This window comes from Toxorhynchites rutilus, chromosome 1 (genome assembly GCF_029784135.1).
Source record: "Toxorhynchites rutilus septentrionalis strain SRP chromosome 1, ASM2978413v1, whole genome shotgun sequence".
Classification (NCBI taxonomy): domain Eukaryota; kingdom Metazoa; phylum Arthropoda; class Insecta; order Diptera; family Culicidae; genus Toxorhynchites; species Toxorhynchites rutilus.
The window spans coordinates 29,419,534-29,446,083 of record NC_073744.1 but is presented as its reverse complement, the minus strand read 5'-3'; the positions used below and the strand labels follow the sequence as shown (position 1 = coordinate 29,446,083).

General features: G+C 37.5%; 1 protein-coding gene across 3 annotated transcripts in view; it reads right to left on the bottom strand.

Moving 5' to 3' along the window:
- The window catches only part of LOC129763374 (diacylglycerol kinase theta), a 60,703-nt gene extending 34,658 nt beyond the window's left edge, over positions 1 to 26,045 (bottom strand). For all 3 annotated transcript variants that reach the window (XM_055762374.1, XM_055762375.1, XM_055762376.1), the window contains exons 1-4: positions 25,349 to 26,045; positions 865 to 1,047; positions 598 to 789; positions 322 to 528 (exon numbers count right to left, since the gene is read on the bottom strand). In XM_055762374.1, the coding sequence (XP_055618349.1) occupies positions 322 to 528; positions 598 to 789; positions 865 to 1,047; positions 25,349 to 25,460 (694 nt within the window). In that variant the 5' untranslated portion in view covers positions 25,461 to 26,045. The remainder of the gene's footprint in view (positions 1 to 321; positions 529 to 597; positions 790 to 864; positions 1,048 to 25,348) is intronic.
- Between the last annotated feature and the right edge of the window lie 505 nt (positions 26,046 to 26,550).

Genomic DNA, 26,550 nt, shown 5'->3' with positions numbered 1-26,550 from the left:
TCTAGAGCAGTTCGTGACAAAACAGAATGCCTAAGTATAGGTCGTTTAATCGCTTTCAGTTTTTTTTTTATCAGGGTACAGCATGCAAAGTGGCAAATCGTGGCTAGAAAGGCTCGAAGCTCGAGGCCTGATATGAAGCAATGCCATCGAGTCACTCATATCGTTGAACAGGCAGGATTTTTCACACACAATAGATTGAACTTGAACATTGATGGCGTAATTTTCCGATCAAAATCTTGTACATCAATGAGGAACCGATTATCGCGCATCTATTCTATGCTCTGAGCAAGGTGAAAAAGAAAAAAAAACGAATCTACTTACGACACGAGTAATCCCTCTGCATTCCCGGCGTTCCCCTGTTCTTGTTTTGGACTCCGATAATTGCTTCCATTGGCACTTCAGTTCGCGGTATGGAGACAGCATGCGGGGGCAAATAGATCGGTTGCAGCGTCCCAAAGGTACACTCCGACGAGATGTTATTTCGGCAGCCACCGTGCGTCGTTGTGCCGCACCATTCACAGCGATAACCTGGGTGAAACGGGCGCATAAAACACGATAGTATTCTACTGTTGAACTCGGAGCAACTGAATTTCTTACCGGTAAGGCATTCGTAGGACCAGCATGCCTTCTTGCAGTACGCACACTTCGATGATTGCGGAAGGTTGCCTTCGCGCCAGTGGTGCTGGTGTTTGACGTGGCCCAGTTCCTTGCCCGGCACGTACGTGGCATTTTCCTTGCAGTCGGGGATCGCAAAATCCTGGCACTCGACATGGGCAAAGTACTCGCAAACTGTGCAAAGAAAGAAAATCAATTCGTGTTTTGTTAGTCCAAAATCCTGCGTCGGATATCCGCAGACTATCTTACTTAAACAATGAACGGCGGGTGTTTCATCCAAACGTTTGCGGCAGACCGAGCAGAACTTCCGTTTATGTTGCGACGGCTCGGACCAGCAGTGTGCGACCGGATTTCGGATCAGATACGGTGCAACACCCAGGCAAGGTGTTATCACATTCGTCACGCATTTTTCGTGTACGATAAAGTTGCAGACTGTTCGTAAGGTGGGGATACAGATACGAATGGAACGTTTAGTACCAGGGTATTATATTTTGGCTGAGCCCAAGATAAGAGAGTTTCTTAGTTTCATCATCTTAATGTACTTCCACTGAGTTCGCTTTCGTTAAAGGTTCTTTGGTTACCCAAAGACATCTTGTTGGTCATAGTATAGTTTTAATTTACATAGTTATAGTTTACATCAAAATGAACACTAGGGTAGTGAAGTGTACGTATTCTATCTATATATATATAAAAATCTCGTGTCGCGGTGTTCGTGGTCGAACTCCTCCGAAACGGCTCGACCGATTTCCATGAAATTCTACGCAAAAAATTTTGAGGTGTGAGAATATGTCGTAAACTATGTATCACACCGCTAGGATACTGCTTACCGTATATTTGATATCGATTAGTGTGGCCCATGCAGAAAAAAAATTATCGTGAAAATGTTATATTTAGTTTTTTTGGCATAGCACTGTGTCTTTGATTTCTATACACAGCCATTCCATGCCAAACCGATATAGTGGTTCTCAATTTTTTGTCAAAAGTGGTAATTTTGTTCTTCATCGCTAAACATTAGACCTGTATTTTTTATTTTTTTATTAGGGTGCCCATTTCCATTTTAGGGTGGTCCAAAAAATCAATTTTTTCCACTTTTATCAAAAATTCATAACTTTGGAACCACGGAACCGATTTCTATCATTATTGTTATAACTCGTTGAATTGAACTAAAAGCGATATCAACACCCGAAAATAACAAAAACTCCAAATGACCGATGGGCTATGAAACTCCGAAAAACTCCAAATGATCTATGAACCTTGTTCATAGCCCATGCGGTGATCTGAAACATTTATCGTCTTGCAGATGGCGGATATCCAAAATATCAACGAAGAAATCCTGATAAAGGGGATTAATCATTCGCAAATATCAACAACGCAGACAAAATCATTGTGTTGTACCATACTCGCCTCAGTTGAGCAAAAAAAATCAACATTCATATTAATGTTGAGTTCTGTAGCTGAGGTGAAGAGCAATAAATACATTTGCAAGTCCATAAATAAAGTAAGCAATATGGCCGGGTGCTCCCGTGGCCGAGTGGTTAGCGTCAAACCTAACATGCCGGGGGTTCGGGTTCGATTCCCGTTCTGGTCGGGGAAATTTTTCTTCAAAGAAATTTCCTCTGACTTGCACTGTGGTCACGCGTATTCTAGAGCTTGCCACTCAGAATGCATTCAAGGCGTGTTATTTGGCATAGAAATCTCAACTAAGTACTAATGAAAATGACGCAAGTAATGCTACGTTGAGACGGCGGAGTTCCTCTAGGAACGTTAGTGCCATATAAGAAGAAGAAGAATATGGCCGGGCTTAAAATTCAAAATACCGATGTGAATACTCCTCGTTTGAATGACAACGACGGAACTAGACATAATTTATATGGCAGAACAACATTTGCCGGGTCAGCTAGTAATTGTATATATATATATATATATATATATATATATATATATATATATATATATATATATATATATATATATACCTTGACTGATATAATGAGAGTTATAGTGATAGTTGATTTTTACTTACGTACGTCAGTTTGAAAAAAACTAGTTTCGAGTTAAGTAAGTAAGAATCCACTAATATGGTTATAACTCGGTGAATAATAAGATTTTCGTTAAAGTTATTTGTAGGGTATATTATTGAATGACTGAACATCAGAAACATGAAGAAAAAAAATTGATTCTTTTCAAATGTCTAGATTAGAATACTGCCTTAATGCATCTCGAATATCGCGTATCTACCGATTTATGATTTTTTCATAAGCTTATTCCGTCTGTTATCCCAGGATGCAAAAAAGAGCTAGGGCACCTCGATCGTGCTGAAGTAGTTCTATGCAGTGTTCCAATATACGTTGTGATCAAGGGATAAGGGATCTCACTTGTATGAAAAACACAAATCAAGGGACCCGGAATTGGGAACAAAACATTTTTAGTATGCAGGAGAATCGTTAGCTAATTTGTGGAATAACCTAGCGATCGTTGGATATCCTGTCAAAGCAGATTATATTAAGTCGACGAAGCGGAATTAGTACGATATTAAGCTGAGTGGTTTGCTCGTCAGTAAATCAACATCAATTTTACCAGTCCATGTTCTTCTCAGCTAAATGCCAGATGTTTTGAAACACAATTCCCAACAAATGTGAGCATTAATTTTCCGTTTGTTGTTTTTCCGGTTTGTTCGAAATTCTATGAACTTGACAAAAGTTCTACCGAAGTCACTACTTGCATACGAGGGTCACTATTTATATTTCGGGAATTGGCAACACTGATGTCATGTGAGTCCATCTGACGGTTCCATCGCAAAGTTTGACATTTTTGACGATATACGTACTCAGAACATTTTGTCATACGGACTCTATTTGTTTATTTTATATTTAGTTGAAAGTTTGGTCTCGGCAAAAAAATGGAACTGAATCGTGAACATTTTCGTGCGATGATTTTCGACTTTCGATGTGGATTATCACAACAAGAGTGCGTCAATCAACTTAATTTGACTTTTGGCGATGAAGCTCCATCAAAAACCACTGTGTATCGCTGGTATAGTGAATTCAATCGTGGTCGTAGTTCGCTGTCCGACGAGTTTCGTGAAGGTCGTCCAAAATCGACTGTAGTGCCAGAAAACATGGATGCTGTGCACGAAATGATTAAGCAAGATCGTCATGTAACCTATTGTGAGATTGAGGCATCCCTAAGCATTAGTTCCACCAGCATATATGCGATTTTACATGAACACTTAGTTGTGCGAAAATTATGTTCAAGTTGGATCCCACATAATTTGACAATCGCTCAAAAAAAAGGCTCGTGTCGTTTGGAATAAATGCTTTGAAAATTGGTTTAAGCGCATGCAAAAGTGTATCGATCATCGTGGCGAGTACTTTGAAAAACAATAAAAATATATTCGCAGCTTAACTATTTGTTTTTGTTCCTATTCCCGAAATATAAATAGTGACCCTCGTATAAAGAACTTCCGTCTGAACATTTGATTCCGGCTTGTGCAGATATCTGTTTTTTACGTTTATATTCTCATTACTTAAAAAAGCTAAAAAAAATCAAACGACTTTGAATTTATGTACAAATTAGCGTTACGTAACATAAGGGGGGGGGGTTCGTCTTGCGTTACTTTTTGTTACATAGTGGGGAGGGGGTCCAAAAACCTCATTTTAAGCGTTACGTAATTTGTGCAAGACGCCTAATGCAGTAATGAGTTTTCAAAGCCATAATATAAACCAAATCGTAGATATATTTCCACTGCATATGTACAAGTTATCAGATAATGGTAAATTATTTCAGAAAATGCTTATATAACGCTAACCACTATTACTGGTGCACCAACAGGAACACCTACTCAATTGAAGTACGATGCGTTTCCATGGGTTTCCACAAGCACTCACCGAAGGGGATGGAAGCGCACTGTCGTTTGTAATTCTCTTCCGATCCTAGTGTTGAATGAAGCATGATCAAAGTAAAGATTTATTTATCAATAGCTGCAATTTTGAGATATTTTTCCCAACAATTATGTCAGCACTCGTTGCTGATTGTACTCAATACTGAGCTGATTACACTGTATATTTTCCAAACAATAAACAGGGAAGGAAAATACTCTCCACGAGGAGGAAGATATCTCTTCCTCGGCTTCTTTGATGTGACTTTTATTTGCAATTACCGTAAAGGGAAGGATAATGACAATTCATATATACATTCATATATAAAAGAATTTTTAAACTTTCCGCCCATTTGGAGTACTTTATATTTATCCATAAAATGGTGGTTATGTCGAAAATTTTTCCATATCATCGAACTTCTGAAATATATATTCCGCATGAAACTCACATAAACGGTGAGCGATCAAGCTTCTATTGGTAGTAGATGATCATTGTTTTCAACTTCTAAGCTTCTAAGCTACGTCTCGTTCCCAAATGTTTCCCGAATTTGGCATCCACTTTGCGACGTTATCTTTGATACAGCTACGTTAGGTGTGCTCAGCACCGGAGAGCAGTTTTTTAAGGAGCACTTCGTCCTACGAACGATTAGGATGTTACATGTGAGATTTCTGTTAATTAGCAAATGATATTACGACCTTTGTGTTTTTTTTTTCAAGGAAGCTTTGAATCTGGGATTAGATTACAAATTCTGCACCACAGCCAAGAGGAAAATCCTATTAATACGATCAATGTTATGGTCGAAGTCACACGCGATAAGTCTTTCTGCTTTATTTTTGTAATTAAACTTGACAAATCTACGTTCTATGGAATTAAACGTATCGAAAATATTTTTCTTCAAATTGGAGCATTTTAGGCACTGTTGACTATTGTTTTCTTTGTTCTAATTTTCGCTTCTATATCTGAACTGGTATCTCGCAGTCAAAGTTCAGTGAAGAAGTATGCCTAATTCCAGTTGTTTCTTCTTTTGAATGCTTTCGACACATTTTTTAATATTACATCGATTAGCTTCAAATAAAACTACATTCAATTGCGCTAAATAATTACAGAAGTCTTCATCAAAAAATCTTTTCGACACACGTTCCTCGTAGATTTTCTGCAGGCTAATGATTTTATTGCCAAATAATTTTTCAGATGTTATTTCATGCTTGACTGTAACATTTTCTGCTTGATTGCGCATTGCACTTGAGGATTTTTTAGAGTGCAATCCTAATGTCCGATGGAATCAATGGCGTTTTTGTGTTTACTTTGGAAACAATCTCCACGTTAATATCATTAAAAAAGCAAATATGTATTTGTCGTTGATTCGTTCGAATGTGCTCGAAAAGCGATTTTGAAGGATTAGTATTTTTTGGCAGTTATCATACTGGGATTATTACATAAATGATAGAACAGATTTCCATACGCATTAGAACAAATGGAATGAAAAAGTACGAATTTTTGTTTTAGTAACTTTAACCCACCATTTCATACAATTGCCATAATCGAGCGTTTCCTGAAGCCAACGATACCACATATTTTCAAACTCTCAGATATATTGGTAGTAAGTGATGTAATAAATACTACATAAATGAAAGAATCAAAAAATAAAAGACAACCGTTACTACTAATAAAGCCCATTAGCATTATTTTTTTTCAATTTAAGATTATTATCAGATAAAAAGGATTTCAATGTTGCCGGCCCCGAAAGTAAAGCAGTTTGCGTTGCATCGAAAGAAAGAGAACTGTCTAGTGTCATTTTGTCTCATGAGCACTCTGGAAATCATCTGGATATGCAGATCAGGTCGCTGGGAATTTGTTAATAAAACATATGTTCAAAGCGCTCTTAGCCGATATATGGAATGGAACGCGTCCTCTGAAAAATTTCCTAACGATGATGGGAAAGGTTTTGTATTGGGCTGACAACAACAGTCAAGTTGAGATACTGTAGCTGGACGAAGTACAGTTGAGAAGCTTTTGAACTTTTGCTTACTTAATTTTTTGAATATGTGATTTGCGGAGACGAATGAGTCGAAAGATTTTTAGTCTCCATCAACAAAAAAAGAACTTTTTTTTTCTTGAATTATTTTTTATCATTAAAAAACACCAAATATAAAATAAGACTAATTTAAAATTGAATATAGGCACAATGCAATTATTTCCTTTTTTCAATTGAAATACATGGAAGAATGTCAACGTGGACAACAGGGGAGGGTATAGTTAATGTCGACGCTTGTCCACGGAGGAAGAGGGGAGAGTCTAAAATCGTGCTTTTTCTGTCCACGTGGTATGTGGACAACCCCCTACATGTTTGAAAATGCTGGTCCGTAAACGACCCCTCAAATTGTAAAGACCAGAAAGCATTTGTTATAAAAGAGGAATACAGAGGCCAAATCAGTAGTTTTCTTTTCGACATGTTCGAAAGAGGGGTGATTGTGATTGGAATGCTACCTATCAAACTTTCAGTACTGTTGTCTCGACGTTGAAGATTTGGTAGTGTGGTGAATTTTTTTCCTGCTCCCCTCATTCTAAAGTTTCACAACTGTAATGAATATGTACCACCATGATATGACACTGTAACCTTGAATAAACGTCAATTGATTTACTTGCATATTAGCGTTGACGTCATTGACGGTTCGTCTAACAATTCGTGAGGACTTTTCACGAGGAATGAACACACTTTTAGTATAAAATATGAATGAAAATTACCTTTTCATATCAGATTTGTATTTTATATACACTTTTTCTCGCAAATATCGAGAAAATATTGAACGAAAGTTGTGTCTGATAATTATGTTATATTATAGTGAAATATGGGAATATTGAAGAATGTATAGACAAATGGCAAACTAAGAGTAGTAACTACGAGTTTTTAGTAATCAAGTAACATGAAGTGAAAGTTTTTATTAAATTTTTTAACAATTAGAAATAGCATTTGGGCCTGCTCATCTAACAGAGAGTAATTTTCCTCATTTAACGGATATAGCCAACAGACATCGGTACTGTACCTCATCGCGGATAGTACAAGTTTCGACCGGAATGTGGCGAATTCGGCGTTAGATGTTGTCTTTGAGCTCTTCTAAAGTTGCTGGGTTTTTGGCATAGCCCATTTACGTGACATAAGCCCGTAAAAGGAAATTCAATGGTGTCAAATCGCATCGTTTTCCTTAAAATTCATCAGAAAAGTTTCGGCGCTTCATATGGTCAAGTGGCTTTAGTTCTTGAGTCGATTTGATCGTGTAAGGATGTAGCCCAAGATATTTCCGCAAAATATGCAACAATGTGATTTGAGAGATGCCCAATTCATGAGAACGCCGAACAATTGACGGGTCATTTCGAATGGATTCACTTGCGGCTGCGATATTTTCGTTGCCTCATGCGGAACGGCTTCTCGTTGGCACGGGAACATCCAACAACGAAAACGTAGACTCAAATTTGGTCACTAAACTATGCATAGCCTTCCAACTGGGACGATTATTACGGCCGAAAATTGGAATAAATGTTCCTAAAGCTGCAACCGCCGACTCCGAATTTCGGTAGTAATTTTTAATAATTATTAAGCGTTGCTCGTTCGTGTACTTATCCATGATGAAACTGTTGATTTTGACTTACGTTTTGACACGTTTACACGAAGACACGACACTGTCAAGTCGCTAATGGATGACCCTTTATTCCCAAATTTGGAAAAAACACTGCATAGCAGATTAACATCTCCTCCAATATCTGTGCATAACGAGATAACTGAATTTGAATTGAAACAACACCAACCACTTTTTTTGTTGGAGAATATCATCGGAAGCTCCTTTAAATTTTCCCCCTTAAAAAAACGATTCGAATTTGACAATAAATTTGCCCTTTGGGGCCATTGCCAGCGTCTAGCACAGGAACAATCAATGAAAATCCGCTCAATTAGCACCAAAGAATCTATTTACATCACACCCAACACTCCCGGTTAGTGTTTCTTCATCTTACCCTTCATTTGAAGCAGGGCATCAGACAGATGGAAAGGTTATTTTGTGCGTCACAGACTTGGCCGTTTCATTAATTTTTTTCTCTAATTTCGTGTGCTCTCTTCGATTGCCGCACACGTGGGGTAACGTCAGCATCGACACACACAGTAGTGACTTTATGGCTAAGTAGGGAAAACAAATAAAATCTAGGTACCTCGGCGAGTGGGTTTCTATCGATCTATCGAAACAGACGACTTACACGCGTATGGCCAGAAGTGCCGTGAGGAGTTTTGATGCAAGTGGTAAAAACCCGAGAATCAACGCCAGAGACGGAAGATTACGCATGATGGTCAGTTCAGTTTGAGAGTTATCCTCGACTGCTTCGACTCAGAATTTCCTTTCCCCTGTTTGTAGATGTGTGGAAAATGAACGTCTGATAAACAATCGATTCGACGCGAGAGAAACCAGAAATCCGCCTGTGATCAACAGTAGTGACAGAAATGTTGGAAAGGTCATTATTTATTGACGTCACTCGCGTTCAGGGATCGTTATTTCGTTTTGGTGGAACGAGAGGTTTGGAGGACTTTTCACTTCAACAGCACGGATCTAGCAAGATCCCGCTGTATCACACTCATTTGGGCCCATCGCACCTATATTTGCACCTATCGTTATAAATGATTCAATTAGTTTTGACGTAGAATTACGTCTATTGGAAACAAAAGAGTAAGGTACAAACTGAAAAACTGAATATCGAAAATTGCCCACCATGAGTGCGATTTGAACACTTCCTAACAACTTTTTGCAATATATATATATTGATTTCGGAATTCTCGATAGGTGAAATGTCAATGAGAGCTTCTAATTTTCCATATATTTGTGTAGACCGCTCGGCGTTTCCCTAGCACGTAGTCGAGGGTAAAGATATTTAAAATCAACGTGCAATGTCTCGAACATAGCCTGCTCCGCCCAGATAAGTTTCTGCGCAGAGTTCTAGACTGCCCATGTTTATATAAGAGACGTAAGCGACAAAATGAACAAAATCGACTTTTCGCCGTTATGCATTCTACGCAATGTAATACGTTTGCTCAACATACAAACAAACATTTTTTGTTCGAAAACATTTGAGCAATTTCGAAAAACGTTTCTGAAAAAACAATAAAAAAAAATCAAAAATCATTGTCCGCATAACAGACGTAGTTCCATACAGCTTTCATACATCGTTCGAAAATCAACAATTATCAGCATTATGTGCTATAAGCTAAATCTACATTTGAATCACATTCTTTGTAGAGTCCAAACATGCCTGTCACGATAGTGTCTTATTACTTAGTGTCTTAGATGAGCAAAGAGAAGCAATTGTGTTTTTAAATGTTGTAATTACCTAAATTTCTGCATTTGAATCTTCAAGTAGATAATTAAACAATCAGATCAGTAGTAAAATTAAAATAATATTGGTTTTTGGCATTATAACTCCTCCAATTCGACATCGAATTATTCCACATACTCAGCATTTACTCATACCGTTGATGTAAGTCACTCCACCATCTTTATGCAATTGATCGTGATGTCAGTAAATCATCTGGCAAAAATTACCAACATTGCAGATTGCCTTTACAAATTCAATTGAATGAAAAACACTAACCTGCTGTTCTTATCATATCCCAGAGTATTCAGGAAAAAGTACTATCATAGTATCCAGACATTTCACTAAATTTCAGACAGAGCAACCTGGTGATTACGTCTATCTATGCGAACAAATGTACAGTGAAACGATTGATTGTCCGCATAAATAGACACAAGCGTTTTCCAAATGGGAAAAATATGTTTTAATCCGTTTTAATCTCCTAGACCCTCTTTTTGTCGACAATATCCTTCAACTGGACAGATTACTTCATTGGAAATGTGCATGGTTACGCTTGTAGGCAAAAAAAACAACAAAAATGCGTCTTCCCAACACTAATGGTGTTGGTGATTACGTCTCCTATGCAAACATGGGCAGTAGAGTAGTAGAGTAGAGAGACTACCCGATGATGATGAAGAGTTTTTATCGAATAAAATCAAAGACGCTGATACTTACTGATCTAAGGTTTATTTTACTGACAGTTTTGAACATTTTGTGCCGTATTTATACGATTGGTCCCATAGTCATTTAAATAGCGTAATATTTGTTTGGATTGCGTCTGGAATATTCGCTCCATCTGCTCCTTTTTTGATAATTCTCTTGTTATTGTTCGACTGTTGTGATTTTTGTTTTGTGTTGTTTGCCGCCGATTGTGTGTACACAACTAATTAGTGTTCTGATCAGGTAATTGTTCCTGGTAATAAAGATAAGTGACAATACATATGCAAGAATAAAGCATCACTAATTATTCTTGCTTCACAGGTGTGGACCAAGGCAGATTTGTCGCGGATAGTGTTTAAAGTGTTTTTTCTAGGTTGAGTATTTGAATGTTTTGAATGAATGAATGTTCTGTGAGAAACGTGTTTCCTTTTGGTATCCGCATCTGGGCCGTGACACCGTTGCTTTTCAACAAAACTTTATATCAAACGATACTCAATCATTCGTGTATTTGATGAAGATTAAGCTGAAAACAAACAAATTATTCACCAATCAATTGCGAACCAATTGATTTTTTCCTAATTTCCGAAAGGCTACATATTCGTGGAAAAGTGATCGCTTTACGTTCCTAAATTTGAGATAATTTCACTTCAATTGGAATAGTTACTCCAATCAGAATACAACAACTTTACATCTTCGTTACTAGCGGTTGAACAACTCCTAACTAACTAAGACAATCTCTAATCACTGTGCCATTGGTTTCATTGGTAACTGTCATCCAGATACTCAGGGATGATCATGAAAATCGGCTTGCTGTCTGCGCAATATAAAACTCGGCGACACCGGTTGCGAAGCCCATAGATATCCAAGACATGTGGTGGAATGTTATTGCAAGCGATAGTGGCCGAGTGCTTTAGAGCAATCAGACGTCAAATTAGCCATATTAAAACTCAATTTTCAACATTTTTAATGTTTTTTTACTGATGTATATGTATGTGTATTAGGGTGGCAATGAATGTATCGAAAAAAATTTATCATCGAATTTCAAAAACCGACCATGTACAATTTGTTTATTGACCCAAAAAATCGAACATGATTTAGGGGTGCCTCAAAGCGTTCAAAGGTTTGATTTTTTGATCCTCGAAAATCTTTCAAGGGGGGGAGTAAAGGAAATTAGGAAAATCGAAATTTTTTTTTCGATGCCAAATGACTCAAAAATGCATGAAACGTGGAGATCTGGTGGCATCTCGAAAAAAAAATTTTGGCCGAAAATTCACCTTTTGGGACTGCCTGAGAGGCAATGAAGGTATGGAAAAAAATAATTATCGAATTTAAAGAACCGATCATGTACATTTTGTTTATTGGCCAAAAGATGAATTGTGCAAATTGTCAGCTCAATCGGACATGATTTAGGGGTCCCTCAAAGCACTCAAAGTTTTAATTTTTTGGCCACTCAGGCTAAGTCCCAAAAAGTTGATTTTCGGCCAAAAAATTTTTTCGAGATAACACCGGATCTCAACGTTTTATGCATTTTTAAGACATTCGGCATCGAAAAAAAAATCGATTTTCCTAATTTCCTTATTTCCTAATAAAGATTTTCGAGGATCAAAAAATCAAAACTTCGAGAGCTTTCAGGCACCCCTAAATCATGTCCGATTGAGCTGAAATTTTGCACAGCTTATTTTTTTGGGCCAATAAAAAAAATGTACATGATCGGTTCTTTGAAATCGATAATTAGTTTAATTCCATACCTTCATTGCCCTTGCTACAAAACAGTAGAATAAATTGAAACGTAAATACACTATAGATATACGAATAGATTGTCACCCTTCTAAACTCGAATACACCGCGAGTAATCGGTTTCCCACCTTACTAACCATAGATGTAAAAAAAATGTTTATATATATATATATATAGTTTTAAAATTATATTTAAGAATTCGGCTCCTTCAAACTTAAGTAACTGAGCCTGTAAAAATAAACGAATTAATAAAAAAATTACCTCTCAGGATAAGTCCCAAAAGGTCGATTTTCGGTCAAAATTTTTTTTTTTCGAGATGACACCAGATCTCGACGTTCCATGCATTTTTATGTTATTTGGCATAGAAAAAAAATTTGACAATTTTGACAACAATATGACAACCACCTCACATCTCGCATTCCAAAACTTCCTGAGTGATAAAAAATTGGTATCAAGAGAAGGTTGTAAAAATCGATTACTAGAGTTTTTCGCCATTAAGGACCAAGACGTCTATAATAGAGGTATTATGAAGCTACCTTCTGAATGGCAACAAATTTCACAACAAAACGATGTATATTTGGCCCATGTCAAACAATCCGAGGCATATTAAAAAAAGTTTTGAATTCCACGTAGAAATTATGGTTTTCTTTCTCCCCAAACTAATGTATACAATCAATATATTTAAGTTGATACTACTCTCAGTAGTCTTAATGTCAATTTTGAGCGCGATCTGTCATTTAGTTTATTTACAGCGTTATTAAGCGTTATCATAGATGTTGTGTAAAATTTTGTGTTGAAAACACATTTTTTTGTGTGTCGAAACGTTGAAAGAGTTGCAGAATTCATTTGGTGACTCAACTATATGGAAAACACGGGTGTATGAACGGTATAAGGCATTCAGAGACGACCGAGAAGAGATGAACGATTTTCCACGTCAAGGACGACTATCCACCTCTTCAACTGATGAAAACATTGACAGAATAAAAGTAATGGTGCTCGGAAATCGTCATTGAAGCTTAAGAAAGCTTGCCCGTGAATTTAATATCTCCCACGAGACCGTTCGTCATACTTCGATTGATGTTTGGGACAAAAAAAAGTCGCAGCACAATTAGTGCCATAGAGCTCAATTTTCGTCAGAAAATTCATCGCAATCAAGTGACTACAAACATGCTTGAACGATCAAATTCTGATCCCACGTTCATCCAACGCATAATTGCTGACGACGAAACATGGGAGTGATTTGTTCCCTGCGCTTCAATTACCGCAGATCCTTCTCGTATCGGCCGAACAGAATCCCCTGCATAATCAATGATATCAACCAACAATGTTGAATATCGGATGCATCGCCATTATACACAGCATGAGCTTCTGAAAAAATGTCCGAAGGTTAGTACTCATTACCTATACTGCCGTTCTACGCATAGTTGTCCCATGTTACTTTTTGACAATTTTCACTTTTCTTCATAAAACGATGTTTTTATGCATAATCTTTCGGAAAAACACAAAAAACCTTATTGTTTGTTCCCAGTATTTAAAAAAACAACATCAAGTTCAATTGTCCCATGTTGATATTCTAGGCATAACTGTCCCACTATGTATTTTTTGTAGATCAATAATAAATGAATCGATTCAAGTACAGGAATGTTATGTGCATTATTCATATAATAATATAAACTGCTAGGAGTGCTTTTGAAAGAAAAGGGTCATCCATAAACCACGTACACTTTCAGGAAAAGAGGAGATTTGGTCAAAGTGTACGATTATTAACAAAATCCAGAAATGTATGCATCAAGAGAGAAGAAGATAAGGACTGAATTGACTGAAAATGAACTTACGTGGTTTATTACGTGGTTTAGCCCCCATTGGTATGATCTAATGGAAGTGTAATGTGTAAATTGAATGTGAAGGCAGCATAATAAACATTGAAATATTTTGGTATAGTTTTTTTAATATTTTTATTTTTAGGAGATCTATCATTTCAAGCTCTATCACATGGTAAATAAAACGCTTTGTAAATGAAGAAGTATATAAGCATTAATTTGTTGGCATGTTCTCGAAAAAAAACCTTCTTGGCTTCTGGAACAACTGGAAGTATTGCTGCCAATAACAATTTCTTCCGTTGCTTTTGAATTCCTCTCGGAGCTTTTTGCCACTTCATGCTGCTACTAAGGAAAAGTGACCAGCTGAAGGCATCTTTTGCTGTTTCTTAGATAGCAAAACACAATAATTCAGTTGCTTGCTGTCAACAACATCAGAATAGCCGATATCATACCGACCTTTAGCAATTCTGACCCGTCTAATATTCTCAATCTATGGCCGAGGATTTAATTTATTGAGAGTGTATTGAGTAACGGCAAATTCAGTTTTAAAAACATGTATGCTCTGCATATCCATCACATTAACGCGCTTCTTGGCCCCTCCAACATCCTTTTTGAAATCTTCGAAATCCACTACTCGGCAGTTTCAACAGCAGCATGAAAACTGTCAGCCGCCATGAACGTATGACCGGATTCGAAGTATTTCAATACAATCTCCTTAACGTCAACTTTATCGTCGTTCAATAGGAGAACAAGATGTAGGAAAAAGTTCCAGTACTGATACTAGGGATACTACATTACTATATACTAAACCACGGTGCCAATTATGTTTACTTTTTTATGCTTTGACACTGTCGTTTTACGCATAGTTCTCAAATGTTACTTTTTGACAATTTTCACTTTTGCTCCATAAAAAAATATTTTTATGCATAATCTTTTGGAAAAACACAAAAAACTTATTATTTGTTCCCAGTATTAAAAAAAACAAAATCAAGTTCAACTGTCCCATGTTGATATTCTACGCATAACTGTCCCACCATGCATTTTAAGCCCCTAATCCACCTAGATTGCTTCAATTGAGGGAATCTCTTCACATTTCATTAAACAATAGCTTAGTGCTTATAAAAAACCCGATGCATTGCTAAACTGAAATGCTTGAAGCTTCTGCTAGACAAATGTGTTAGAAAACTTTGATTGCGTTTTTCTCAGTTGCTGATTTTGGAACATGGCACAACTATGCGTAGAACGGCAGTATAGGCATTATCTATATATATAAAAATGGATTTCTGTCTGTATGTCTGTCTATCTGTCTGTCTGATTCTTATGGACTCGGAAACTACTGAACCGATCAACATGAAATTGGTATGTAGGGGTTTTTGGGGCCGGGGAAGGTTTTCATGATAGTTTGAGACCCCTCCCCCCTCTCTAACGGGGTGCTGCCATACAAATGAATCACAAATTTCTGCATTATTCGCGAATTAATCAAGCAAATGAAACGAAATTAGGCATATAGAGGCTTTAGGGTGCAATAAATGTTTCTACGTTGGTTAGATACTCCTCCCCCCTCTCTTAGGGGGGCCTGCCATACAAATGAAACACAAATTTCTGCATTACTTGAGAATTAATCGAGCAAACGAAACCAAATTGGGCATGTGGAGGTTTTACGATGCAATAAATGATTCTATGGTGGTTGAATACACCTCCCCCCTCATCTAAGGGGGAGAGGTGTACAAATGAAACACAAATTTCTGCATTACATTTCATGCATTTTATTCCATGTAACGGAGAAGCATGTTATTTGCAAGTGGTTGAAAAGTTTTGAACGGGAATTCTGTCTGAAAATAATCTGATATTATTATGATGAGTTTTGGTAGAAGTACTAGGAATCTTTTTAGTAAAAGATAAATTCAACGGGGTCGATTAGAAGATCAATCAATGAACAGTTCTGGGATTGGACTCATGAACTTGCGCTTAGTGAGAAAACGTGAGTGTTTGAAGGTATTGATAACAAAAAACAATTTTTGGGCGGGACGAAGTTTGCCGGGTCAGCTAGTGACAATAATAATAATGCACCGCCAAAACTGTGGGTACATTCATCAAAGTTTAGCCAACATCTCCATTGAAATAGTTGGAAGCTTGGTTTCACCTGAAATCAATAACAAGCATAAACTCATCACAACTCGACATTCAGAGAACAAGGTCAAAAAAGTCCGGAACATTCAACACGATGAATGTGAAACCAAGCCAACCGATTGCAAAATAGATGAAGGCAACAATGTTCAACTTCTTTTTTCTGTAGGAACAGTGAGGTTAATTCACATTAGGTCTTGCTCCTTCTTTTCCAGACGGTCATTTCTTGGTGTAGTGAACATCGAGATTTATTGTCATTGCGAGAATTTTTTTTTGTCAGAAATTGACAGAAATTCGGTCGTTTTTGCATCTGAAAAGCCATTTTTTTTCTGTAGACACTAAAGATGTCCAATGCTCAAGAAATGACTATTCGAAAAATCGTCACTTCAATTAGCAAATATACGGTATTCATAAATGGATCAATTTTACTTACGGGGACGAACAAACACAGGAGGATGGGAGGTATAAACTTAAATTAATCCACCTATGGTGAGATGTGACATTTCTTATTTCATGTAATTTTAACCTAATACCGGCAGACTTTTTCTTTCATATGAAGGCATATGCTGTTATTTTTATTGTTGGAGGTGGAGAAATGTCAAAGCTTAAGATTTGTTTCTTCACAATTATCCATTTCCCGAAAAAGCGAACATTCTCCAAAACCAGCAAATACCAAAATGCTGGGAAAAGACAAGGGCATGGGCTAAACTAATCGATATTTGCAAACATTCACAGTCAAAGATGCAAAAATAAATGAAAAATCTTCCGTCTTTCAAAGTAAACAAATCAAAATGTGCTGCTGAGGATAAGGTAAAGGTGGAAGGCTGCCACAATGGCGCTCACTTCTTTTATCTCCCTCCCTCACCTCTCGCCAGATATGCAAAAAAATTCAATGATTTTGCGAAAAAGTGTGTAGAAAATCATCGTTTTCGCACACTTCCCACTACAACTGGAGACAATGAGATGGATGGAAATGACACTACATCACATGTCCTAGTGCAGATCAGGGCAAGAAATACTGGACGAACTATCTCAAATAACAATTCAGTACATAATCAATGATTGGGGAACAGAAAAAAGTACCCAATGATCAATTAAATGATCATCACATTCAATAGTGACTGTATATAGTACTTTGACTGTATATAGTATTTGTACTTTGTAAGTGATTTACACAGAGCAAACAGGATATTGCTTCTATCCAGGAGCCATGGCCATACGACGGAGCAATATTGGGTGTTGGAACTTAATCGTGTAAGATGTTATATGATGAAACACAGCGGTCCCCAAGGTCTGCTATCATTGTGATCAGGAACGTTAAAATGTTACCAATTACTGTATTTATACAATTAGATATTGTAGCGGCTATTTTTGAAATTCCCACTACTCGTGGGAGAATAGAAATTTGCGTGGCATTTGCATACTTTCCAGGAAACATAGACGAATTGCCTCCCCCTGGACTCGAAGCATGCGATTCGAACCGTATCATACGATATGGAACAGCACAGATATCAACACAAGAGGTGAGTGTTTATTACAATATTTGGCAACCAATAATATAAATGTTTTAAATGAAGATACCAACTGTACTTTTTAATTTCATGAACTCCATAAGGCAGCAAGTTTTACCCTTTGCAGTAATACTCAATCTGAAAACATATTTAACTGAAATGTTTCTGAAGAAATATCGTTGGGAGCTTTACTATTCCTATCTAGCAGTAGGGGGTAGCATCCCGGAAAAAAGTATGAACACGAGTGAGGAACTCGAAATAATTCCTCTATTTATGTTACAAACAGAATAATTCAAGCTTCCAATGTGAGTTGCCCAGTCCGTTGCCCGATCAACAGACAGGGATGTACCCTAATGGAATGCTAGGCTGGAAACACGAAAAATGTATAACCGAGTAAAGCGTACATCGCAGTGAGATGAATATAGAAAAGCACTCACAGAGATCAAAAGATCCAAACGTAAAAACGGGAGGCAAATCTGTGAAAATATTGAAAGTATTCCAGTTGTTGCAATATTGCAAAAAGTTTTGACAAATGATCATTCTAATGGTTTAGGTACACTCAAAAAGGAGGGCGGAAAGTTCACTTCTAATACATCGGAGTCCTGGAGTTTAAGTCTAGCAAGTTGTTTTTTCACTCCTGCAAGAATTGGAAATAAATTCATTTAATCCTTTTAAGTCAACAGGCAATGATGAGATCTCTCCTGTAATGATCCAGAAGAGTAGAGGAACTGTAGTGTCCTGCCTAACTGAAATGTACAAGACCTATTTCAGCGTGACGTGACAACGTTTCGGCTCACTAAAAACAGGTTTTTTCTCGTTTTTTATGTATAGATCGCAAGATTTCCAAATAGTAAACGATATCAAAGTAAAATTGAAAAAAAAATCCTACAAAAATCTTCAGTTGGAGAATATTTTACAGTTCAATTCGCATGTTGCCAGCGCAATACTTTTGTGGCGTAATAACACCTGTCTTGTTGCGGTTTCCAACTTTTGAACATTAATGTTGTATTTTCAGTTCCGTTTCAAGACATACAAATAAACTTTGTCTTATGATTTGTCAACAAAAGATGAACGGTAATTCTTGTATAATTTTCAAAAAACTCGGAAGAACATTGTAAAAATTGGCATTCATTTTGTGACATGACAACGCGCTCTGTGCGAAAAAACAGGCTCCACGAAGCGTTGTCACGTCACACAATCAATAAGTTGCATTAAGTAAGAATTTCACCGTATTGTAGCAAGCTATATACTATTTTCTATGGTTTTCATTACTCTGAATACTTCTCACTTTCCTCTGAGATTTCCTCTTTCCCTTCCAAAGGTCCATCCTATAGGGGAATGTGGTCCTAACGCAACCGGTGATCCTGAAACTACCTCTCTTCGTATCTCAGGAACGGTATTTCCTACTGAATTTTCAGTGGTGTCAAATGAAAGGTGTCATAACGTTGACAATTTGATAACATGGTGACTTTCGGGGTGGTCCTCAAACGACCTCCAATTTTTATAGCGTGATTGTTTAACACGTTCATCCTGGCGCTTGCCATCAATGGCTAGCACTATCCTGGTTCATCAAGTGGCGCTCACTACAGGGAGGAACACATTTGATTTTGCTATCAGAAATTTTTGATAAACTTTTTGTATGCGTTTATGTTTGCTTGTTGAAGATGTCTCTGACTTTGACTTGGACGTTGACTTTGATCGTTAACCATTGCCGTTTGCGTGTGTATTTGGATGTGCACTTTCTTTGTCTAACTCCACACGCGTAGCTCTAAGGCTAAGTTCTTACCACTCAAATATTATTTCCTCTCGCTTGAATCCTATCTGCTCACTATGAAACTTTATTCTCTTTCTTCATTCTTCTTCGTGTACCCATGGATATATGCCAACGCTACCATTTACTATCGTTTTGTGGAATTTCATGCCATTTCCGGTCTTTCAGATCCGTTTCTAACGAACCGGAAGTCATCATCCTTGATTTTAAAATTACATCGGAATACGATATTCTACTTCCGCTGGTAAGACACCTGCAATCAATACCCAAATCGTATGGGGTTTCCATATTTGTTGTCATTCAATACTTTTACCAGCAAACCGGAAATCGTAACAAAAATCATTTCCATATCGTGGAATCTACGTTCATCTATTGTTGACAAAACATAGAAGAGAGTTCGTAAGCATGTTCTGAAACGGTTTCAGTTCCGTTTCAAACATTAATGTTCAACAGTTCGAAACAGCAAAAAGACAGATGTTGTCACTTCACAAAAGTTTGACAGACAATAAGCCAATCTATCTATAAAATATTCCCCAGCGTATTATTCTTGTAGTAAATTTTCTCAATTTCACCAAAACATCGTTTAATTTTGTGTGTTTTATACATGAAAACGCCAAAAAATGCTTGCACTGAGTCAAAATATTACCACGTCACGCTGGAATGGATCGTATACTTTGCGTGACGTGACAACAACTTCTTGAGACAGTTGATACTCCTCTATTTGTGGACCGATCTTAACCAAATTTTGTGGGTTGCTGACTCTCATTGTTTACCCGAAGAAACCCAAGTATAAAAAGGTTTGAACTTAGATTCAACTGATTAATTAAAACATGCTCTATTTTTGTGACGATTCAAACGCTTCAAAAAACCTGTTTTTCAAATGCTTGTTTCTCATAAATTGCAAAATGCAACCTAGATCTACTCACGGCTTTTCAAACAAGTTTTTAATTATCCATTCAATGGTATATAGTTGAACAATGGTTGAATTTTGGTTAAACAAGTGCAGAGATATCTCAAGAAACATAAAAATATTGAAAACCTAAAATATTTTAAATATAATTATGTAGTTTTTTAAACTATTCTCAAAGGTTGGCACATAAAAATCAAATTCGTTTCAAGAAATGTATGATATAACTAGTGCTTATTTAAATAACGTTTTCAATTTTCTCCTAAAACTAAATTTGAAATTTGGTTCTTTGACGCCTCATAGAATGGGTCACAAAGCAAGCTTGCGGTTGAACTATATTCCAAAGAATTGGCGACAAATTCGTGTTGTTTCTATTTCTAAAGCTAATAAAAAAGATTAAAAAGCCCAAAATCGTTTAGGCCTATAAGTCTTTCGTCACTTAATGCTAAAATTAATAGAGAAACCAATTGATGACTATTTCAAATCGAAATATTCGAAATCGACTTCACTCAGTAAATTTCAATTTGCATACCAGTCAGGAAAATCAACAATAACAGCTCTTGGGAAGGCAAAAGTTCCACTGGGAACGTTAGTGCCATCCAAGACAGAGCATGTAATCATAGATAGATCGCAATATGCTCTAAACTTGATTATAGCATGGTGTAAGGATGAGGGTTTATCTATAAATTCTCTTCTACTGTTGTTCTTTTTACACGTAGACGGAAAATGAAAATATTGAATTTGCATCTGTTGGGAACTAAAATGGTGCTTTCTCCAGGGGTGAAACGTTTAGGAGTGACTCTTAATAGCAAGCTCAATTGGAACTCGCATCTAGATGAAATAATACATAAAGCTACAAATGCATTCTGGATTAGTGAAAGTACATCCGGTAACAAATGGAGACTCAGACCTAAAAAGTAGATCTTCAGGCTATAGTGATGATCTACAGGCCATAGTAAGACCTAGAATAACTTATGGGTCATTAGTTTGGTGGCCAAAAACGAAAGCTAAGTATGCTAAGGAAAAACTGGAAAATTGCAAAGGTTAGCTACAATTTTCATCACAGGCGCAATTCGTAGTACGTCACCTAGAGCACTGGATGCATTGTTGAATCTACTTCCCTTATATCTATTAGTTCAATTGGAGGCAAAAAAATGCACTAAGGTTGATAAGATTAGTTCTTTGATGGGGACCTTCGGGGTCATTTAAGTGTTCTAAAGATATTCAAACTAAATCCGTTATTGACTCAGGAGGACTGGACGAGCAGGCAATACAACTTTGAACGACTCTTCGATGTGGCTGAGCCAAGCCGCACTGAATGGGAGTTAGGCAGACCTGATATTTATCCAGGATCTGTAATTTTCTCACTGATGGTTTCAGATTGAACGAAAGAGTCGGGGCTGAAATAACCGCTCCTGGAGTGAACATATCAATTTCGATGAACAAGTGGCCAACTGTATTTCAGGTAGAGGTACAGGCAATTTATGGAATGTGCAACAATTTGTCTAAGGCACAATTATAGACATGCAAACATATGCGTTTTTTCTGACAGTCAAGCTGCATTGAAAGCATTGAAGTCAGTTACCTGTACTTCTAAATTAGTTTGGGAGTATATTCAACTTCTTCAAGAGGTGCCTAAAAAGTACAGTGAATCTATTCTGGGTTCCTGGGCACTGAAGGTTATGGGAATGCTTGACCACATGAGCTACAAACAATGACTTCAATTAAGAGTTTGAAAACAAACTGTTTAAAGCATTCTTGTCAATGAATAATTTCTTTTTTTAATCAATTAGGGATGTGATTGAGAATGACTGCACTGCAATAATTTACTACCAGATTGCAACTTGAACTTAACCCATTAACGACCAAGCTGTAAAAATTATTTTTTTGACGAAAGCCATTGTTGTATTTTCGATTATTAACGCTAAAGGAACTCCAATGTTCAAGAATTATGTTTTTCCCTTCTTCCATTTTCCGGGAAATGACTGTTCGAAAAATCGAACATTGGCCGAAACCCGCATTTTTTTTTGCAAGTACAAACATACTGCAAACTAAAAGTCACTTCAATTAGCAAATATACGTTATTCATAAATGCATCAATTTTGGATTCCCGGAAGAACAAGAACAGGAGAATGGAGGTCTCTAAGTATAAATCCAAATTAATCCACCTAAGGTGAGATGTGGCATTTCTTATTTCATGTAATTTTAACTTATTACTGACAGGCTTTTTCTTTCAAACGAAAGCATATGCTGTGTTATTTTTATTGTTAACTGTGGAGAAATGTCAATGCTTAAAAACTAGTCTCTCCAATTATCCATTTCCCGAAAAAATCGAACATTTTCCAAAACCTGCAAAGTACCAGAGTACTGCTAAAAAACAATGGCATAGAGGGTTGGGAGGTTATTATTCGGTCCGGCGGAAGAATATTCACCCAAACAATCTCATAAGGATCCTCGTTGCACGTATTGATCATTTACTCCAGCTCCTCCACAAAAGAAATTCTACGGGCCGCCATCACCTAATGTTGTTACGGACAAAAAATCATACAGATTTTCGATAATATTTGCTAAATTAATCGATATTTGCAAACATTCACAACTGAAAATGCAAAAAGAAATGAAAAACCTTCCGTCTTCTAAAGTAAACAAATCAAAATGCGCAGCGGATGTTAGATGTGTTGGTGTTGATTCAGCAGAAAAAAAAATGTTCGTTATGGCCAACGTTCGATTTTTCGAACACTAAATTTCCCCGGCTGTTATTTTCCTGTATGCGGCTCAATCAAATGATTTTCGCTCTATATCACAATGTATGTTCTTTTATCAGAGCAGTACTGTAGAAAACTTCACATATTTTTGTATTTTATTGGGGTTTTTAATGGAAATTGAAAACACCTTCCAAACATACTTGCTTTAAATCGAATTTATTATCCAAAAAAGTTACTCAAAATTGTATGAAATCGATATAAGTGATAGCTAATAAATTAAGTTATCTTTTGGTGCAAAAACATTACCATAAGGTTCCTGTCCAAAGACATGAAAAATTATCAAAGTTGCTGTTCGATTTTTCGAACGCTTGGCCTAAAATGGGTTAAAAGACTTAAGTTTGCGAGAATAAACAATAAGGACAAGAATAAGAAATCTGATTTAGCGAATATTTTGCATTTTTGACAAAAAAAAGTTTTTTTTCGAGGTGGCAGTATATCTCGACGTTTCATGCAATCTAAAGACATTTGGCAAATTACCTCATACATCCATTGCCACCCTAATGCCCACTCAGCACTCATCATTCGTGACAGTTAAATTTGTAAGCCATTGTCCTCGTCCTGGAAGAGTACTTCTTGACTGTTTGCAACGTACCTTGCAGTTTTAATTTCAATACATAACATTAACATTTGAGTTAATCTTCATTCATTTAATCAATCATTTTTAAATTCGAACTATGCTAGAGTTTTTGCAACACAAAGGAATCAGCAGTTTTCAATCTAATAACAATGAGCGTTAATAAGGTATCATTTCAGGAATCGATACCACCTTACCCAAGCCATGTTAGCTATGTTAACACGGTCACTTAATCCAAAGTTTTTGAAAGGTGTGATCCACAAGTGGTACAAAATCAGAAAATACCTTACATTATCACTATCGGAAATGTTTCCACGAATATCATCAGATGTCATGTAACCAAATACAGTCCATTGTGTAACATAATGCTCTCATTTTCTCCTTTTGAATCTTCTGAAATCCATCCAATTTTGGCACTCATTTCCAACGAATAATTCAGTATTTCCACTCTACAGGCTACCACAAAAAAAACAACACACATCACCCAGAGATCATCATCTTTGCACTTTGTGGATCTTGACACACTTCAATGCAGCTTTTCAAGCGTTCATGTGTGATACACTTGGCGCACACAATCATTTGCATTGATTTCCATGTGATCCTGGGGTAGTTTTCCACTTGAGTTCTTCCACTCGCTTCACGGTTCGAAACCACTCCGATTTTTCCATCGAATCGAATGATGATGGAGTCGGTCTACTCAAAACACTACAACTAAAATTAACCAAAACGCAAACACAAACATTGATCCACGGATTCGCTACGTCGGCAACGGTTGTTGGTAATAATCTGAAGGGTTACTATTATGGCCATGCACTTGTTTTATGTTTTGTTTGTCGTTTTCTCGGAACTTGGAATAAATACGGGATGTGATTTCCGATTGCTTGAAAATATTCTTTTTTTTCAATGTCATACGCGCAGAGATTCTCTTTACACACGATGTACATATGTACACACATGCAGCAGCCAAAGTCCAACCTGTTTTTCTTCTGATCCACAACCTCTGGTCGTCTGGTTGGAGTGCGTTTGTATGAGAGTGCGTGCGTGCCTGCGTGAAAATGTGTACAAGTTGCAAATCTCGCCCCCATATCGGGAGCGGATGTCACACCGAGCGAGTTCCTTCGCATGCACACACGGAACCTACCAGGAGCGACACTCTCATAACTCTCTCGGCACTTGGCGTTGACTTTTCACCCAGAGGAGGAGTGAGAAAAAGTCATCACACTTTGAAGATCACACACTACATAGTCCTTTTCCTTTTGCTCCTCCTGCACAAGTGGTCGGCTTTGGAGATAACACGAATTTTTCGGGAGCACCAGATCAATATTGTTTTTCCTCTTCTCCATGCGAAGAGTGACACAGCCTGCCTGCCTGCCTGCCAGCAGCTATGCGAGAGGGACTGATACCCAGCACATACAGATCGGAAGAATGAGCAAAAAATGGCCAAAGATGAAACTGTGGCAATCAAAAATATCTGGAAACTCGAACTCGTGGAAGTACATTTGAACATTGGCTGGAAAATATTGGCCAACGCGATGGGATGCATTTTTTTTCGCCCCCGGTTCTACGGACCGCCACAGCCTTGAGTATGAAAATACCTTCACAGATGTATCCTTGTCCGATTAGTCCCCACAGCAGATCCGAGCAGTGATGGCAATAGGTTGGCTTGTGAAATGTCTTTCTTCCAAACGAATGCTCACCACCCGCCATTTTGTTTTGCGATACAATGTGATGCTGATGATGTTGTGGTGCTCTGCCTCCACACGGATCCGCCGGCGCTGGTCGAGACTCACGCTACTCCGGCCAAGTGCGGATGACTCGTCGTAACGGCTTCATCATCCATGGTATCACTTGCCTGCTCTGTTTTATTTCCTTGCTAAGCTTCTTAATCCGTCATCCTTGGAAAATTTGGGTTGGCGTTACTCCTGATCCTATTCCGCGACTGGTCGCCTTACCATACTATCCAATGGCACAGTCTCTCTTTCACAGAAGTTCTTTTCCCTTGGATTTTTTCCTCTCTTAATGTGTGTCTCTTTTTACTTTCTGTCCTCACCTTTTCCGAAAAAAAAATATTCCGTTTTTAGAACATTCGCGGACAACCGTTGGAAAAAAGCGACGATTCGTTTCTTTTCTTTATGGTTTGCACAACGGGTGGAACTTAAAACACAATTAAATGTCAAATAATATATGAAAACCAGTTTACTTGGGTCCAATTCTTCGGTTGTGTGTAGGGAAGTTCCTCGCACAACACACCTTTTCACGGGTGTTCTACTTCTTCTTTATCAGAGTCACCACATTGGGAAAAAGTATATCATGGTTTTTCCTCCCAAACACTCATTCTCTCATTTCCTGCGGTCCCTTCTACTCTCTCCCATACACGCAAACCATCTCAGCTCCGCTCTCTTTCGATAAGCTCTCCGCTTCTCTCACCCGCACTCACAAACACATACACACACAGATAAACTCACAGAAGACCAACTCTGCAGAAGTAGCAGCATCAGAGCAAAAGTACTCTGCAACTCCACCAGCAACAACTTTTTCCAACTCTTCACCTAAAAGATGAAATCCAGATCTACAATCCAACCCTCCTGTTTCCGTCTCATTTGCTCTCTCTCTCTCTCTCTCTCTCTCTTACAATTCTATTTCTCACTCGCTTCACATCCTCAGCACACACATCATATTATACATTCCTGTCCTGGGTCTCGCATTTTTCCACAAAGAATTTCACGCGTAATTCCAACGGTTGTGTCCCGTCCCCAGAACACGGTCTATGAATCGAGCACACGCACAGAATGCCAAC